The 20,767-nt window shown below is 37.8% G+C and overlaps 1 protein-coding gene and 1 non-coding gene across 3 annotated transcripts in view; both read left to right on the top strand.

Annotated features, from left to right (window-relative positions):
- LOC120769265 (ras-GEF domain-containing family member 1B) overlaps positions 1 to 20,767 on the top strand; it is a 243,140-nt gene that overhangs the window by 99,646 nt on the left and 122,727 nt on the right. For both annotated transcript variants that reach the window (XM_040096172.1, XM_040096171.1), the window contains 5 exons: positions 3,914 to 4,110; positions 6,970 to 7,090; positions 8,647 to 8,784; positions 13,027 to 13,158; positions 20,006 to 20,149. In XM_040096172.1, the coding sequence (XP_039952106.1) occupies positions 3,914 to 4,110; positions 6,970 to 7,090; positions 8,647 to 8,784; positions 13,027 to 13,158; positions 20,006 to 20,149 (732 nt within the window). The remainder of the gene's footprint in view (positions 1 to 3,913; positions 4,111 to 6,969; positions 7,091 to 8,646; positions 8,785 to 13,026; positions 13,159 to 20,005; positions 20,150 to 20,767) is intronic.
- Positions 118 to 191, top strand: Trnar-ucu. Its single transcript has one exon. It is a non-coding gene; the product is annotated as a tRNA-Arg (tRNA).

Raw genomic sequence — 20,767 nt, 5'->3', positions numbered from 1 at the left:
TGACTGAACGCACTATTTTTGGCTTTAAATTTTTATAGTTTCTATCAAAATAAGTTGTCGTTAATGTTTATTTAAACAAAGCTTAGTGTTTTTATAGCCAAAGTCTTTAATTTAAGCGGCCCTTTGGTGCAGTGGATAGCACATTGGACTTCTAATCCAAAGGTCGCGGGTTCGATCCCCGCAAGGGCTCAATTTGTCAAGTTTTTTATTGTCGGAAGATATCAAAACAAATATAAACTTGAAAAATTTGAAATATTCAAATAAGACAGAAACATATAGGAAAATATAACGGCAAATGTATTTTCAAACTAAAATTTGTCTTCGATTAGCTTTTAATGGAAAAAAGTGATTTCGTTTCTTTCAAATATCATCAGCAGCTTTTTCATACCAGAACTATATTAAGAGATAGCACATTATATTTAAGTCGATGGACAACAGCAATTCGAGAACTTCGGTCAATACTTAAAATAAGTTCCTCGGCCGAGATTTTGGCGTTCCGTTAATATAAAAATCCGTAAATACCAAAAAATCGGATTAGTTACTTCTTTTATATTAGGTTGTCAAATATCTCCCTTCCGCCTTTCATATACGCTGATAGGGGTATAAATCTCGGGGAAACTAAAAGCAAAAAGCTTTAATGATCCAGAAAAATAACCAAATATGTAAAAATACTTGCATCGGAATTTAAAATATAAAAAAAAATCGAAGAACTGTTAAACTAATTTATCTCAGGAATACCTTCCTTAGCGAGTAACAATTAGTTATTAAACCATTATGAGCAATACTCCGAATAAGAAAAGACACACGATGTGAAACGAAACAGCTGAGGACACAACTACAACTGATTGAGTAGCGCAAAACAATCGGAAGGATACATTAAAACTGGATTAATTAAAAGTTGAATTGTTATTGTTATAACATAACTTTTAGACGAGCATTCCATCCGCTAAACGAGCTGAGCGGAAGAGTGTGGGAGTCAAAGCGTGCAAGAAACATCAAACCATCAAGCACAAACATAACCTCACAATATCTTCATCATTTTCAACATTTGGCTACACAGTTACTCAAAAAAAAAAACAAAAAGCAGCATTTAATTTCCCACGAACATTGCCGACGCCTTGGGCGGCCTTCTGCCATTTGCTTAATTAGAAATGGCCGTGCGCAAACGAGCAGCAATAAGAAAAACACCGAAACAGTGAAACGCTAACCAGAGCCAAAATTTACAAATGCACAACCGCAAGTGTGGCAAGTTGTTGTTGTTGTTGGCGCGCTGTCCATATTGCCGACTGAATGAATGAAGTTGAAGAAACTTGCCAACCTTAAATTGCAATTATCGCAATATACATTGCCAAGCGGAAGACAGCAAAAAAAAGGCACACACACATACACATGCACAAGCTATACAAGTAGTGAGGAATAATGCGAGAGGTTGGCGCGCAAAAATGTGAGAAAAATGCAGAATCTAGTTTTTGCTCTACTTAATGATAATCCTGTTTTTTTTTTTGTTTTGTTTTTGTATTTTTTTTTTTGTTTGTTTTTTGTATTCTTTTAGTTTGTTCTCGCTTGAACTCCTCACTTACATACTCTTTAGACGGCGTTAGTTGTGGGCGTTGCAACGCCTTATACATATGTATGTTTGTATCCAGAATTACATAACTCACCGCCAACAAGTGCAGCAACAACAAGCGTTTGACATTTGCCCGTCTGCTGATGCTGCAAAGTGTAATTAGTAATTCATTGCATATACTAGCAGCGCATGAATTATTCAAATGCAGCGTTGGGAGAAGGCCAATAACTTTGCTAAGGCATGCAAATAACTGTAAATGTGGGAAATTAAAAATATGCAGGGCATATTGAAAAGTCCTCTTAAGCGAAGTTCTCTTAAGTGTTGAATATGGCTAAAGTTTAAATATCATTTTAAGAATCCAAGTTCAGCTACTGCCTCAGAATTATAAGCGTGACGACTGGAATCGATTCAGCTAAGTCCGTCTGTGTGTCTATACTCGATCAAGTGCCTCAGTTTTTGAGATATCAATTTTAAATTTTCCACACATCCTTTCCTACTCAAGAAGCTACTCATTTGTCGAAATCGTCTATATCGGACTACTATAGCATATACCTGCCATACAAACTGGACGATCAGAATCAAGTGCTTATATTGAAAACTATCACATTTGACAATGTATGTTCACAAAAGTTGGCACAGGTTATTTTTTAAGATAATAAAGTAATCTTCGAAGAAGTAGTTAAGATCAGACTACTATAGCATATATGTACCTGCCATACAAACTGAAAGATCAAGATTATATCTTTGTATGCGAAACTTATTAATTTGTCAAGATATCTTCACGAAATTCAACATAAATTATTTTCTGAGTTAAGGGTGTAATCGTTGAAGAAATGGTTAAGATCGGACATCTATGACATATAGTCACCATACAAACTGAACGATCAAAATCAAATTCTTTTATGAAAAACTCCCTTATTTGTTAAGATATCTTCACCAAATTCGGCATGAATAATATCCCAGAACAATAGAGCAATCTCCGAAGAAATTGTTTAGATCAGAAGTCTATAGCATATAGCTACCATACAAACTGAACGATCAAGATCATATCTTTGTATGGAAAACTTTTATATTTGTCGAGATATTTTCATGAAATTCGACATAAGTTATTTTCTCAATGAAAGGTGCAAACTCCGAAAAAAATGTTCAGATCGGTTCAATATAGCATATAGCTGTCATACAAACTGACCAATTAAAAACAAATAAAGCCCATTTTGTACCCATCTATGCTATAATAAATGCGCTTGTGAAGAGTATTATTGCTTCAATGTAGTCTTAATTAACGTTTTTTCCTTATTTTCAAAAAAGTCATTGCAAATATGTATATTTTATTTTTGCTCAAAATAATACCTACAATTTAGTGCTTAGTCGCGATTTTTTTAAATTTCCAAGCCAACAAAAAAATGTAGGTCGCAGAAACTGTCGAAATTCACTTTTAAAAACTTTCTTTTACCATTTGCCTCAAACTCGAAAAGTTTTAAATATTTTTGCCACTCATATGTAATTTACAACCGTTTGTTGCCAAATGCTTGGTAGTGAGTAGTCCAGTTGCTGCCATACGTCAGCGAACAGCTACACAAAGAGCAGAAAAAATGTGTCCGCAGTCCAAAAGCATAATTGGCACCCGGAACTTAACACAGTGGCACATTTTTATACACATTTACAAGTGCATATACATACACAATTACACACATATATACAAAAATACATACATACAAATGTCGTAGCATAACATTAGGCGCAAAGCGTGTTGAAATAATTAATTCATTCTTGCAAAACAAATCCGCTAGGATTAGCCTTCACACTGCCAACCTTACAAGCGCTCACACACACACCAAGTGCAATAGTCAATAGAGTCACAGCGGCTGTCTTCTGCCAAGCGCAGAGCACATGCCAAGAATGCGCTAGCCGTCCGTGCAGCTGTAGGCTTGTGTGTATGGCGGGAACAAATAAATTAAGCCTATTTAACGCTTTGAGCCATTTAAGCAACGCCACTTGTAATTGCACAGCCTGGCGGCCAACAACTGACCGCATTAGCTGCAAACAAACACATGTCTGCAAACGCACACATATATATATACATATATATAAGTACATATAAATGCAGAGTAAAAGTATAAACGAACTTGTGCGCTTCCTTGCCACAACCATGTAAGTGTTGCCAACTTGACCTAACCTTCTTGCCATCGCATATATTTCTATTACTGTATCTCATTACAACGAAATAAATATGCTCACACACACACATAAGTATAAAAGCATACATATATTGCCATTTGTTACACTTCATTATATAAGTAACGCTATTTGAACTGTTTCTTTGCTCTCCGCTTTGTCTGATTGCAGGAATTTATATTCTCATTTTTATTATCGTCACGTTTATTTTTACGACCCCATGAGCTGCTTGGCAAATTATTATCCTCGGTACCTGATAGCGAGTCGTTAGAATCATTAGTCGCATTATTGGCCGAGTGGACGCAAAAGTTCCCCTACGATTATCGCGACGAACGTATGATGGGCCATGTTAAACATATCGTTGCCAGGTAAGTGCTACAAATTGCTTAAGCTCTCTAAGCTTGCACAGGAGTGTACATGAATATATTTACTCACAATTGATTTTCATTTTAATTACTGTTTGATTATATTTTCGCATTATTGAGCACTTAGATAAGAAAGTAAGTGGAATTGCTTCATACACAAAAAAAGATATCTTAATAGATCTTTTCGAAAAATGTAGTTTAATTTATTTTAAACCTAATAAAAATATCGAGCACTCATAAGACGAATATTTCATATTACTAATTTCACTTATTTTCCGGTGACTGAAAATAACTACGAAATTATTAACTTAATCTCAGTCAAATGAAAATTTTTTGTCTATAATAAAAAATGATTTATAACAAATCGCTCTGCCATAGTAACACACATTTTTTGGCGAAATTCCTGTTTTTTCACCAATGTCCTTTCACGAGTAACACTGATTATAGTAACCCACCAACTTTTCGGTACCATTTTTAGAATCTTGCAATCAGTTGCTACAAAGTATAAAACTAATCAAGATAGATATAGAGTTATGTTTATATAACTGATCAAAATGACGAGAAGAGTTAAAATCAGGGTGACTGTCTGTCTATCCGTCCGTCCGCGCAAGCTGTAATTTGAGTAAAAATTGGAATATCTTGATGAAACTTGTTAAACGCGTTCCTCAGAAAAAAAATCCGAGTTCTTAGATGGCCGTAATCGGAACACTGCTACGCCCACAATGCGTCATTAACCGAAAACCTATGAAGTGACAAAACTAAGCACTAAATTACGATATAAAATTCAAATTCGGCACAGGCGATCGCAGTATCCAGGAGCACCCTTATTCAAAAAATTTGCCTGAGACTTTAAATGTTACCCCGAAATGGTATGACAGGGCTTTCATGGAGCCGCGGTCAGAATTGGACGATGGACGTGGTATCGCCCACGGCGGATGCCACTTTATGGCCCAATATTGTCTTAATTCAGCAAAAACTAAAATTTTTGTACCCCGGTATCTATGGTTGACTTTCTACAGAACATATTGGTCAATGTGTCATATTTATATTTAAAATTCAGACAAAATCCTTTCCTTTCGGCCGTTTTTCGGTGAATTCGCCCTTCAAACGGTCCAATAACGCCGTGTAATAGTCGCTGTTGATGATCCCTCCTTTTTTAAAGGAGTCAATAAAAATTATTTCATGCGCTTCCCAAAAGATAGACGTCACAACCTTGACAGCCAACTTTTGCATTTTTTCATGTTTTGGAGCGAGTTCAATGTGTGTATTCTACTCAGATGACAGTCGAAAACTGATGTTAATGTGAATATATGGAGCTATATTTAATCCTTTGTCACAGAACGACTCAAAAACTCGGATTTATTACCCTTGAACATCTCCAAACACAGCTCCGAATCACCAACTCGTAGTTATTTTTAGTCGAATCTGAGCTCGCGCGGCACCCACTTTGCACATAATTTTCAAATATTAGCGAATGATGTAAAGAACACCTTCAGTTGATATCTTTAGAGGCCCTGCTATCTTGAACAACTTGTCTTTACGGTTATACAAAATTATTTTTTGGACTTTTTTTGATGTTTTTGTCGGTAAAAATCTCTTTTGGACCGTCTTTGGTGCTCATTTCACCACGACTAAATTTAGCATACCAAACTTTCATGATTAATTTTTCTGGGGCAGTGTCCGAAAGCTCGTGATCAAGCCAAGTTGTTGCTCCAATGTATTTTTCTCTTCACAAAGCGTTGTTTTATTAACACTCGAAACTTCTTTTTATCTATTTTTTTCAAAATAACAGAAGCTGATCTAATCAAAATAATATTTTTCACAAACTAACGATCCGACAGGTGTCAAATTTATTCACGCGCATTTTGCAAGTCAGAGCTAACCAAAAATCATGTGTATGTAATTCTAGTAGCATCATCTATATGAAAGTCTGGCGAGCTTTTAATTGACCTGTTATTTTAAGTATATCTTTATCTTAGTATATAAAAATTACGTGTCACGTTGTTTGTCCGCGATGGACTCCTAAACTACTGAACTGATTTTAGCAAAATTTAGCACACTGTGGCCAGTTCGACCCAAGTTTGAAGACAGGATAATAAAAACAATCCATAAATAAAAAATATAGTGAAAGCTGTATTAAATGAACGCTCTATTAAGTGGACATCTCTATTAACTGGGCAGGAAGGCTGCCTTAATTTTTTTATTTTTTCCAATGTGCGAACATATTCGAAGTTAAACCTAAAATACAATTCCTTGGATTCTTATACCAACAAAAACGTATCGTCTTTATTCATAAATAAAATTTTCACTATATTGACTAGTTTATTATATGAATAATAGTATAAAATGTACCGACGCGTGGCCGGATCCACTAGTTTTATATAAATAGCACAATATAATATATCCATCTCATAAATAACTCACGCTTTCTGAATCCATGAAATCTTCTGAAAGCACACTCACAATTTGATAAAAAAAACACCATTTCAATCATATTTCACAAAATTATCAACAATCATATTTCATAACCAAAATTAAGTAGAATTGCTAACATTTCATTTATCGAAAACTTAACCTGAAATTAACAAGATTTACTTTTCGTATAAAGCACTCTAATTAAAGCAAATGCACATCTAATTTTTGATGCCGCCTTTACAATGGTCACTACTTACTTCTCAAAGCCATTGCCATTTTCCTATGAAACCAAGTTATTCTACTAACTCCCTTTGACTTTTGTCAAATCAGTGATTTCTGAGATGCTCCTTATTAGTTATTCCTAATTAGACTTAATGATAGTACTGATATATGTATATGTAAATATATACATACAATAAAATATTTGTGCCTTTATTTGCCCTGCAGATGTTCCAATACAAATCTAGAAGGTGTAGTTTCCGAAATACTGAGTGCCTTGTTGAAACAATTGACTGACTTGGAGAGACATGAAGAAGATCTACGCGCTTGTCAAAGTACAACTGAGAAGGTGAGTAAGAAATTTGTATGAAAAAAGTATATATTATACATATATTGACAGTTGCTATACGAAAACAACTATAAATATTTAAGATAGCTATTTAACCCTTGGTTTCACTTTGGTGATATTTAGCTTTTTGTGGGATGGAGAAATACTTTAATTGTTAGTATTACGGATGAAAAATTTTCTACTTTCTAAAAACTATATTTATTGTGTATCGGCGTTTTGTATTCGAAAACCACAGCTAGGAACACATAATTTATTTAACCATTGGTTTCTCTTCGTGTGGGAGGGAGCAGTGTTAAAGGCATTGAGTCTTAGGTGACTCTATGGATAAACAATTGTTAAAACTTTGTTTCACACTGATCTCTCATCGCTGCCTATCCATCGGAAGGAAAAAATTAAAATCTTTAACCCTTAGTGTAATATTGGAACCAATTTTTCTAGCAATTACTAAGAGAGAAGAGTTTAATTTTAATACTCGATTTCAAATTAAACACACAACTCTGTCAGCTTTTAAAAAGAAAAAAGAGAAACAAATCCGAAAATCATTAACCCTTTTTTAGTTTAAAATTGATGCTCATATTGATTAAAGTTAAAATGAAAATTAATTCTGAAATGGTTGAAATCTCATCAGCAGAGAATTGTGTCAAAGTGTATTTAGTTCTTCTTCCCGCTATTTTCTCTCTTACAAATCGTCACTTAAAATGCAAAATAACGTAATATCACGATATAATGATCGAAATATCGAAAGAAAATTTGGGTTTTGGTTATAAAATGGTTATAAATTGGTTATATGTTGGTTATATTTGAGGGCGGAAGCTTGAAATTTTCCGATATTACATATATAATACGGTGTAGTGAATCGTAAGCGATAAAAACTCAAATTCTATTTTTTTTATAAAGCGTTGTTTTGCATTTCAGGTGGCGAAATATTCATTGCTCATTTTAAAGAAAATCTCTGCTTAATTTTATTGCTTGCTATTCCTTTTCCAACAGGGTTCTATATATTATATTAACTCTAAGCAAGTAAATTCCCATTCCAATTGAACATGTTTTGACATATTAGTAAGGAAATCTACCTTATTAGCACGAATTGTCTCTTTGCACAACTAAATACATACATACACACCAATAGTTACTTAGTTAGTTCTCAACCACATTGTATCAGTCAAATCAGTGTTCATGCCAATTAAGCTATCCGCTGACAATATAAATATGCTATATATATAGCTATAACCTTGCTACTAATATGCCTTAAATAGGACCTGCTCTTTCCAATTAAACTCAAAATACAGTTGAACCTCCATAGCTTGAACTTCCATAACTCGGAGTTCTCCACAACTCGAACTCTTGAAATGGCAATAGAAGTCAAATTTCATACAAATGTCTTTCCATAACTCACAGGCCCTCTAACTTGCAGATTTGTTTGTGTATTATGGCGACTCGAGTTAGGGAAGTACAATTGTATATGAAAACTTGAATTACAATAATATTGAAAACATTTTTAGCACAATATTTACCCAAGCAAATTCTTACATCATTTTTATAAATTTTTCTTCCAGCCTGAACACAACAAATTAGACTGCCCGACATCTTCACAATACGCACAAATTCTCTGTCGGCTTGAGAAAAAGTTGGCAAAGCAAATTGGCCCCGAAGAGTTTCTGCAATGCAGCAGTAATGTGCTGCTCGACAAACAGGTGAAATATGAAAACAATGAATTATTATTATTTGCATTTACTACTTGTAATATTGGATAGAAAAAAAGTGGTACATGAACTCGATTCATAACTTTTATATATGCAATAACCTTTCCATACTAAACTATCTATTTCTAATTTGTTAGTGTATTTGCAAGATTTTTCGAACGCGCTTGAGCAACTGTATCTTCCTGTATGCACAATATTTTATTCGAATTGACTATGATTTATGTTTATATACATAGATATATGTATTTCCACATATATGTACGTATAGATAAATGTATGCACAACAATGACTATGGATTCTGCAGTGAAATTTCAAATAAAACACGACACAGGTTTAAAGGCCGACCCTAACATGGATATCAGTAGTTTATAGCCAGTCGTTCTGGTACCTAAAACTCCTATAAAACCAGTCACAAAACCCTCAAAAATTCGTGTAGATTCAGCGTTCTGTATAGATTCAGCAAGTTTGTTAGTTTGTGTCCGACTGGACTCAGTCTTATAGGATGAAAGCCTATTGGACAATGCCAAGTAAGAAATCCAACGATTGCGGCAAGATGAACACTGCCAAGATCAAGAATGTAGATCTTTTACGTTCTACAATGCGCATACACGCAGATGCTGGTTGTAAGCAGGTCCAATAGTGGAGTGATAGAACGAACGATGACAACAGAAATTCAGATTGTTTCAATTACGATGTGGGCGGGATAAGGGTGTCCTCTGTAACTATCTCAGCGGCTATGTAGCTTCTAGTGACTTCACTATGACTAGGCACTCAAAGAAGTTTGATGATGAAGTAACTTACTGCTATATCTAGTGTGGTTAGTCACCCCTTAACTAACTTTAAGCGAACAATTTGCGATCTCAACGTTATTAACTGCTATCGAGTTTTAGCTGTAGCTGTGGGGCCAAGATATTACAGTAGTCTGGCCTCCAAATCTTCCTCCTTGTTTCGGCACTTCTGATCAAAGCTCACTGCACCTCTTCTCCAGGGATTTCCCCGTCAGGATGTGCGCTGAGAAACAGCAACTAGCAGTAAAGACGCAGTGATCCAAGTTTTTAGGGATGCAATTGAAGGAAGAGAGAATTCGAGAGTGAGACTTTTTATGGAATTCATCAAATATCTAGCTTTTCTGAACTTTTGAGTGACTTTCGCAGATGCCAATGAGAGCCGCTTTTTGAACAAGTTCAAGCGTCTTAGTGCGGATAGCTTTTTCAACCGTTCTCAACCAAATGATCACAAATAGAACATTATTGACTTGACTACGGCTTCGTAGAGCCAAAACACCACCTACTATAGCAGTATAAAGCAACCGAAGCTTGTTCTACTCCCTCCTCAATATTTATACTTCATAGAAGCTTTCTATCAAGGATAAATCCCAGATATTCTACTTTATCAACAGGTTGAAGGTGTGAGCCTTTAAATAAGGAGAGCGGGGCGTCCACAATTTGGTATAACCAGGATTTTCGCTACAATGTGCTGAAACCTTGAGGACTATTGACAGCTCTCTACACCTGCGCAAAACGCTCTCTACGAGATTCTCCTGGCTTTCTTTAGCTCGTACTTCATAGCGCTTAACCTTCACTAGAGCCACTTTTACAGTCTGTGTTAAAAAGCAGTATTCTTGATGTTCTAAACTCTGTTTGCTCCAATGTCCACTAAAGAAGTTTTCCTTTACCTAAGTTTTCAGAGGACAAGAGCTTTGAAGAGCACTCTTACAGAGACGAGTTGCAAGACTATTTAGAAGCTGGCTCCCCAGTTGGGCTCTTCTAAAGACTAGTTACGAACTAGTCCATAACTAGCTACTTTGACTTAAGTCTACTTACAATTGATGAATATCTGTGCACTTGCTATTACATACAGACGAGTATATGAGATATTTCTTTAATTGACAAAAGCTCAAAGGCCATACAGCTGCATTCAATAAATTTTTCAATTTCAGCTATCAAAGTGCTTCGATTTATGCAGAAACCGACATTCTTCATGCAAATTTCACTTGATGCATTGATTGAATTTTCTTACGGAAATTACTCATAGGCCAGCACATGAACATAAAAAGTGAGAAAGAGAATTTTTGAGAACGGTATGCCAAGGAGGAGGTCAAAAAATTGTTAGTGAGATAAATTTGAGTTTGTTCTGAATGAAAACAAACCGAGCGCCAATTTCAATCTCTGCGAGAACCTGTGCAAATTTTTGAGCATGAGAAATCAGCTCATACATATATCTAACAAATAGCGTGGTGAATAATTCAATACTTAGGGGTGTCTTTAAAAGTAGATTCAAATCTATTTGCACCAACTTTGTAATAGATTATATTGAATGCATTTTATGAGAAGCTTTTTCGTGAGAGAAAGAGAGACCAAGTTTTGATATGGTTTGTCGTGGGGTCTGCGGCTGCGCACAAGTTCTCAAGGCTGAATCTCCGAAACTATATCTCAGATGTTGTAAATTTAATAAGATAATAAAAATATTCGATTTTTTGAAATCCGTAAACTCATGTAACCCCTTAAATATAACTTTCGGCCATCCGACTTTTCAAGTACAAATTTAAAGTAGTCGATGTTCGTGTTGCTTTGACGAAATGCAGCAAATCACTCACGAATGTTTGCTTTGTCCATCGTAGAGTTCTAAACAAAGTCTTCGGTCAGTTTTCATACCAAACGGAAACGTCGGAGACTACTTAAATGATCAACGTGATGAACTAAATCGGTTTAGCCATGTACATCTGTCTGTATATACGACAACTAGTCCCTCAGTTTTTGGATATCGAGCTGAAATTTTACACATATCTTTTTCTCCTCAAGGAGCTGCTCGTTTGTCGAAACTATCTATATCGGACCACTATAGCTTGTAGCTGTCATACAAACTACAATATCGGGATCAAGAGTTTGTATGGGAAACTTTCTCATTTGTCGACATTCCTTCACGAAATATGATATGAGTTATTTTCAAGGCCAATAGTGTCATATCCCAAGAAATAGTTTACATAGATCGGTTCAGTATAGCATATAGCTATCATACAAACTAAACGATCGGGATGAAATACTTGTAGGGAAAACTTTTCAATTTGACGAGATAGCTTTAAAAAAATTTTTCGAGGTCAACGATTTTTCTTGTTTTTCTCATAAAGCAATTAAATTTTGCACTATTTTTCGAACAACCCAATAGTTTTGAGTACATGTGCAACAGGCCTACCGCACTCCATAATACAGTTGCAAGTGCACCTTTTGTGTGTGGATAACCCAATATTGTGTAAGCTTCTTTGCTGTATCCGGTTGCAAGCTGCTTAACAAGCATGTGTGCATGTAAATACCTCTCAATGCACACAAACATATGTCTGGGCACACACACACACCTTTGACGCAAACGCAATTAATAACTCTTTTAGATCTTTCATCTCTCAGCCAGTTGGCAACAAATTCTTCTGTAAATACATATGTGTATAGGTGTGTGTATTCGTGACCTGGTGCAAACCAAATTTAATTAAAAGCGGCAGGGCAAATTTAAGACTGCTTACGTAATTCGCATGTAATCAGAAATGCATTTGGGCTCGACTGCTGCTGTCGAGCTTTGAGTTTGCTGTCGCTCTTATTTACCTTGGCTTGCGTTTATATGTATATATGTGTACTCCTGTGTTTATTTGATTGTTTGTGTGTGTATGTGTGCGTTGCTTGTGCTTACTTATTTACATTTTATATTTTTGTATTCGCTTGTAATCTGATTAAAGTGACGGCCTGCTTTCGCAATGCAAAAGATCTGTCCCAATGCACTTTTTAATTAAAAGAATTACAAATTTATTACCATTCGTTGCCACTTCATTTAAATTCACACACACACACACAGCTTGGAGCGGCGCGCAAACAAAGGTAAAAGGTGAGACCGCCAATTCGTAATGAAAGGCAGCTTTTGCTGTTTGCCGTGCCAACCAAAGCCGTACCTGTGGCAGTCTGCGTGTTTGTGTGTGTAAATCCGTGTGTGGAGTTCAAGTGCGATTCAACAGCGACATTGGCTTCGTTGGTCAGCTCTGCAGCCGAGTCAGAGAGCGTGTAAAATAAACTTATTAGCAATTCTTCTTCGCATTGTGTTCACCGGCATTATCTCATATGCACCGCTGCTTGCACTTACTCGCCTCAATACTATATATATGTATATATATACATAAATGTGTGCTAATAAATTTTCATGCCTTGTTTCCCGCTTTTTCTTCTTTTTCTTATCTTCTCGTTGTTGCACAGAAAAAGTGGGACCAACCGAGCACGTCCGGCGGTCCACCCGGTGTCCAGGATCCGAAGAAAACGTGCAATTTGGAAACCTACCTGGATTGGTCGGCACGTCTGCGCCTCTTCGTATGCAATGAAATATTACAGGTAAGTCACACGAACCTTACAAATGGCAGGAAGCAACAGAGCGCTTGCTAGTGCTGCATAAGTGTTTAAGAATTGTTCGCTAAAATCGGTGTGACGGGATTACAGATTAACGGTTAATTTTGTGTTAGGCAGAGATTGGTGTTGGTAGCACAACCTAAGTGATGTTTTAAATGTTGTTTAGAGGGTTTATGATATTGATTGATAATACACACCAACTCTCATGAGAATATCTTGGCAAATAAACAAGTTCTTCATACAAGAACCCTATTTTGGTAGGCCGGCTGGTATGACAGCTATAGGCTGTAGTTGCCCGATTTGAATAAGATCTTCAGAGATTGTACCTTTGCTTTGAACAGCAATCTGAGCCTCTTCAAATAAAAAAGTTTTCCATACAAGCCCTTGATTCCTATCGTTCAGCTTGTATGGCAGCTATATGTTATAGTGAACCAATCTAAATAATTTCTCTTGAGATTACATCACTGCTATAGACAATAACTCACGCCAAATTTCATGCAAATATCTTACCAAATAAAAAAGTTTTTCATAGAAGGACTTAATTTCGACCGATCAGTTTGTATGACAGCTACGTCTTATAGTAGTATGATATCAGCGATTCCGACAAATAAGTAGCATCTGGTAGAGAAAAAGTCGTATGTAAAATATGAAATCGATATCTCAAAAACTTAGGAACTATATCTACCCTGTTCACCCTTTGAGGTTATTATAGAATTAGGTTTAAATTGCCTCAAATATTATAAGATTTTTTAACCAAAAATTAGGTCAAAACATAAAAATACAAAAGTCTTCGGGATCAACACACACAAAACAGAGATTCCTTCCACAGCCGCGTGTGTGGTCGCACATTTACATAAGTGAATGTGTGGTGAGTGAGGACACACACTAAAATTGTAGCATGCTTATAGGAGCAGGTCTGATTGTGCACGTAAGTGCAAACAGAATCAATTGGGAATACAGGTAAATTAACTGTTTCTACAATTTCCGTGCTGTTGTAGCTGATGAATGGGCTTAACATGGCTGAAGAGTAGAATTTACGACGACATCAATGTGTTGATGGCAAGGAAGGCACTGGTGGATTGAAAATATTTACACGTACAAATATAAACCGTGCTTAAGAGCTGCAGAGATCAACGTTTGACTTCTGTGAACGAACGGGAATTTCAACAAATATGGAAACCAAAATAACTATTTTTTTACTCTTTTCTTCTAGAAGGCAGTGAAAGCACCCTGTATATGCTTTTATTGTTAATAACTCTCTGAAACTTGATCAAAAGTATATCAGGAACAGATATATGCGAAAGTAAGGCACCAATTGTCTTAACATAAACCATAAATATAAGCCAATGCATAGTCTAAAGCTTCAACATGCCAACAACAGCTCCGCGAGTAGCCTCAGTTGTGTACAAAATTGTTACCTTACCCATTTTCCAACCTCGTTCTCACACCACAGCCGCCTTTATTTGCAAATTTATACTATATTTAAAACACATTCACCGACAACGCTTGGCAACTGGCGAGTTCAAGCTATCAACAACGCCTTGCCGCCAATCTAAGTACTTCCCATTCGTAGCACTCGCTTCATTTTCGGCGATATGTAATTTTCATTTTCATGAAATTTAAATCACATCAACGCCACTTCACAATCGCAATTCACTGCTGCAATTCAAGTCATAAATTCGGTCAGTTGGCTGCTTGCAACATGCCACAAGCGCCACAAGCTAGGCAAGGCATATGCCTGTCATGCAACACATGCTCTTTCTCATTGCACACTCGGCTCTCATTACCGCACTTCAGCAGCTTCTCGCCTCAGTCCGCGTCACTGCCGCTGATGCTTCTTGCAACATATGTATAACACACATGCTTCCATTACTTTAGCGTATAACCCTATTTGTCTGCCCTAGTACCACATTAAACATTTCATATTCTGCTACTGGCCTTGCTGTAATGGAAAATTTAATTAAATCTGAGTACTACATGCGCGCTTACAGACGAACACACACGCGCGTTTCTCACTTTAGTCACATGCAAACACATACAAACATAAAATTGCGGCGATGAGCTCCGGGAAAACAGTTTGGAAGTCTGTAGTCCGTGATCCATGCTCCGTAGCCCGTAGATCTAACCTGCTCGCATTTTTTTTGCGCTGTGTTTACTCATCGCTGTAGCAAAAATACTCCGTCTCTCCGCATAAATATTTTCTACGCGCACACATACATATGTGCATATATACATGTGGTGCGAAACTTAGCTACTTAATATCCTTTAAGCTAAAATGAGGCAGCAAGTTGAAAGTATGCGTGTGCTTGTGGATTCTGGTGTATTAAATATGTCACTTGCCCGCTTAGCTACAAAATAATTCAATGAGGAAGCCAGTGCTTGCAGCACTTTTTATTGTTTTTCCTCTTCATTAAAGAAAGTGGAACTAAAGTGTGGCAGCACACAGAAGAAAACTCAAGCATTAGCGCTTGATGAAATGCAAATTAGACCGTTGCAAGAGGTACAGGAGACACAAAGAGATCTATCATGAAGAAATCTAAGTTGATTTTGATTAGTCTATAGTCCAAAAATATTTAGTAGGCCGATCTCAGCAGCTAGTTCGGAGTTACAGTCTTGCCTTGGACAATAATATGTGACAATATGATTGAAAATATTTGGAATGTTGTTACCACCTCCAGTTTTTCGTTTTCTCATCGGTTCGGAAGTATTCTGACAGCGTACCTCACCTATGTCAGCGACGAGTAATCCTTCAATTTCAGGATTTTGTCTCCGTTAAACCATCCAAAACTATTAAATGACGGCTTGGGTGCGCTTGTCTCATGATCAGGTATCGTTTCAGCGGCAGCCAGTGGCCACTACTTTGGACGTTGTCGGCTTATTGCTCACGCGCTTGACGTTCCGCTTCTCCGCTAGGTCCTTGCCCTTTCTCTTTTCCGAGGTTCGCGCTGTGTCGAACATACCTTCGATTTCAGGATCTTGACTCCGCAAAACTATCCTGAACTATCAAATGACGGCATGGTGCATTTGCCTCTGAGACCTCGATGAGACAGCTTCATCTTCATTACTTCCCAACGCTCCTACGACATCTCTCTCAGCAGATAGACCGCATGAGCGTCACCATCAGGTATAGTTTCGCCGACAACTAGTAGGCGCTTATTTGGACGCTGTTGGCTTCTTGTCCGCCCGCTTGAAATACAGCTTCTCCGCTACGTCCTCGAACTTTCTCTTCAACGGGGATATCTTTGGTTGTCTCCATGTCGAACGCTGCTTTTTTCCAGCTGTGTTCTCCTCTATTCGATTCGCAAACGCTGAATCCGAAGCACTGCACCAATGACGTGTGGCGAATTGTGCCCGACCGTTTTCACTTTCTCTATCTCAAGCCAACCTTTTCACCTCTTCCACCTTTATGTTGGACTTGGCCACGAGTCGTCTCGACCGCTGTCTTGTATTGCGTTTTAGCCTTCAGTCTCTCCTGATTTTCCTTGTACCTGGGCTCTCTCTTGATGTATGAGTTGGAAATCCCAGTAAACTGTTCAGGAAAGCGCAGAAGCTATTTTTCTTTTTCTGTTGTCTTCCACCAACGTCTGGTCTGATATCCCCGCTCACTTCACCTCTTTATTGGTATCCATATGAGTTTTGACTTCAGTGGTCTCTCCCTCTGCGTTTTATACTTAGCTCACTTCCAATGACTGTAATATTCCCCCATCCACCTCTTTATGAAGCTTCATACAAAGCATACCAGCAGCTACACTGGCTGCGTCATTTCGATGGATGAAAATACTCCAACTCTGAGAGCACACGCCGGGGGAATCAGAGGAAGAGTCAGACCAACACTTGGAAAACTCAGGTGGAGAAGGACCTGGCTTTCACAAAAGCCTATTAAATAAATTCCTCTGCTTGGAATACCCTGAATATATTTTATAGAGTCTCTCACATTTCCTCCTGAGCAAACTCAGCATTACACTGTTCAGGTTAAAATTTTTTATAGTATATAAAATTTATTATTCATTCGAAAGATATATTTTAATAATGAGAGAACAAAGTAGTCACTAACAAGCTACCTGAACCAGTACTGTCTTCAACCCAAATCTCAAGCTTGTACAAATATTTACTTCGCTTCGGCTTGCCAAATTTGCCCAAATGAACAGCAGCAGCAGGCAAATATTAACGAATACATATATAGTATATATCAGTATATATCTACGAAAGTAAATATATGCCCTTCTAAGACGCGTACACAAACAAATAAGCCAAATTGAGTTGGAATGCGCTGTAAAACAAATTGAGAAATCAATACAGCCAAATTTGCAAATCATTCGAAATGCCTCGAGCAGATAGTCGGACCTGAGTATTGCATAACAATTCGCTAGCCATTTGATGTGAGTGTGAACTCTTAAGTGCAAAGATATTTGCTAGTACTTGTGTACATACACATGTATGTTTGACAATCTCACAGTCACGTATCGGCCTAGTCAAGCGGCGATATACAAACTAGCTATTTATGTGCATATGTTCTTACATTCGGACCTAAATCAATTCCGCTGGCATCGCTCGGTAATGAGAGCATTGGCCATTTTGAAGGCACTGCAGTAATTAAGCTATTTACACCCTAGTGCCGCAACTGACATACATATGTATCTGCTTCAGCTGGGGTTGGTGTAGCACAAGCGCAGGCAATTTATTCGTCACCCGAACTAATAACCACAATCCCAATTAGTGAAAGTAATACCAACTAGTAAGGGCAATAAAGGTTCGCCGACCATGCACCAAATATATCAAAATACGAACTTAGTGAATTCTCAAGCACAGCACTAACGCGCTGACTTCAGGGCAAACACTTGCAAAATAATTGCTAAAATTCAAATTTAACTAGAATTTATGTAATTTGCGAAAAGGCGATTTAAATAATTGGATATTGAATTAGATATGAGAGTTCGTAGCATACTTTTATAAATTAAAGATTGGATTCTTACACCGAGGGTCACAAGAAATAAAGCTTAACTCGATTTCGGTTAATTTCTGAACACATATACTATATTTATATCGTTTTTCTTTTTGACGTATCGAAAACAATAATTTTGTTGAGTCGGTCCTCTCTCCTCCAAATTGTTAGTTTCTCGATGATCTCAAATTGCTTAAGTCTAGGCTCCAAAAGATTATCGCGGATTATCAGATCTTTGAATACACTATTAGAAAACAGAAGTCTTTCACCAGAGGAATATTCTTCTTCTTTATTGGCGTAGAAGAGCTCTCAACCGAGGTTGTTTTCTTCTTTTCGTTGGGGTGTTTTTTACGTAGCGGGTCCTGAACCTAGCGTATATTTCGCCTTCTCACTTTAGCTCGCCTCCAAACGGGTGTTTGGATAGGAAGCTTTCATGAAAGCCGAATATCGAAGAGAGAGCAAAACAGAGATCGATTGCTTTGTATCGTTGTAGAGAAGCAAAAGTGGGCAAAAAGTGGAATCTCTCACCGAAAGTGGTCTTCTGGCTCTACAACACCCTAGTCAACAGCATTACCTTCTGTGGAGTCTTTATGTGGAAGAGGGCTCTAGAAAAGACCACTCTTGCAAAGCAAGTCATGAGCGTTTAACGGGCGGCGCTCATCAGTATATGTGGTGCACTAAGGTCCATTTCAACCATGGCACTTAACGTCATTTAACAAATATTGCACGTAGACATCGTCGGAAGGAGTATAAGAGTCTGGGTGCCAAAAAGAAACTCATCTGAACACTCTGAAATCCTCACACACTTTGACTTTAAATTGGATCACTTGGATCATGGAGTCACCAAACCAACCTCTAGCGGCTCCTTCTCTACCCATATACCGGCGAGGGAGTTGTGATTTCTGAGAAGCCGTTGGAAGAGAGGGACAGTGAGCTTCTGTACAGATGGACCAAAGCTTGACGGAAAGATTGGGGGAAGGGTTTACTGTCATGAGCTCTCTATCAACTCCATCATCAGATTTCCTGACTATTGCAGTGTCTTCCTGGTCGCGGTTTCAGCCATTAATGTAGCAGTTGACTTATTTCTCCGGAGTGCAACCTTCTTCAGAGAAGTGACCTTCCACACAGATAACAGCGGCGATACTAGCCTTGAACTTACTGACGTTGTCTTCAGAGCTGGTCAAAAAGTGCATAACCTCACTATCAATAGCTTCGAGTGTATTTGTGAAAAGACTGGTTTGGGTGCCAGACCACAGCGGAATCGGTGGAAACTGTAAACCTAATGAGCTAGCAAGAAAAGGCACCCTAGAACCGCTATGGGTAGAATGGGAGGGTTTGTGTTCTACTACAAGATAGCTGGGCTTCGCGGAATCTTGGCCATCATAGGGCAACCTTCGGTACATGCGCTGTCGAAAAAAACTTTTGGCTCAAGATCGCTCGCAAGAGATCTAGTTATTTCTTCGCCCTCAATAAGACTAGACTCTCCCTAGTTTTGAGGCTTTTAGCAGGTCATTGCCCTACTAACATCCACACAGTATTCGTATTAAACGCCTGTGTTTTGCTAATTTATAAGTTCGACAACAGGAGTTCTTCTTTTCAATGGCCTCACAAAGGACTAACTGTAGTAGTCCGCGTGCGATCTTTGATCAGCCATCTAACCTAACTTATGTAAGCTAGATAAAGTGGACCTTTAAATACACTTTTTATTATTATTTTTCGCAATGCTGAATAAAGTGGTTCCATAAAGATTTTCGTAAAATTTTGTCAGGTTCGGCATCCAACTTGGTTCAATAGCACCTAAAATGAAATATTATTACTACCAAAACTACAAAAATTTTGTTAAAATATCTAACTAACAAACTTCTTATCTCTCTCTCTACTTTCCCACAGTGTATCGGCATACGTGATCGCAGTAAAACGGTGGAATTGTGGAGTGGCGTCGCGCAGTACTGTCTGCTCGTGGGCAATTACAATAGTGCCACAGCAATACTCGAGTCTCTGGAGTCGCCGCCCATAGCGAGACTGAAAATAACGGTAAGTAAATAACCATTGAGAATACTACTAAAACCAGTGCGCAACTAACGGCGCAACGGTTCAAAGCTAACTAATTGCCACCATGCTGCAACAGCACAGCCAAGCGCACGTGCCACCAACACAAATTACAACGACAAATATGTATTTAAAATTCCGACGAAACAAATTTACTAGCGCAAATTTTATGCAAAAGCGACGTGACAACTATGCCGTTATAGATAGCTGCGCAAAAGGTCAACGCTATAGGCAGCTACCAGTTATATACCCGTAAATATAGCCGGTATGATAAATGCGCGCACTTAAACGAATGAGACTGGCAGTGCATTTAGTGTGCGTAATGGAAATTAGCGTTAATTCAAATGCATAATTTTCCATGCTGGCAACACTTACGCCAAATTTATGTGCGCGGCAGCACACCAAGTGAAAAATCGCATATTTTGCGTGCACGAGTTCATATTTATTAATGCCGCAGTAGCTTATGCCAACGCGGCAGGCGGGTGAGAGAGCGCGCGCGCTGTTTGTGTATGCGTCAGTGCGTTGGCCGTGCAACATTTTCGGCGCATCTATTTAAATTAGAACGAATTTCATTACCGCATAGCCGCGCGCGCTTAGTTGGCT

Source organism: Bactrocera tryoni, chromosome 2 (assembly GCF_016617805.1).
Source record: "Bactrocera tryoni isolate S06 chromosome 2, CSIRO_BtryS06_freeze2, whole genome shotgun sequence".
NCBI lineage: Eukaryota > Metazoa > Arthropoda > Insecta > Diptera > Tephritidae > Bactrocera > Bactrocera tryoni.
This window is presented reverse-complemented; position numbering and strand designations above follow the sequence as displayed.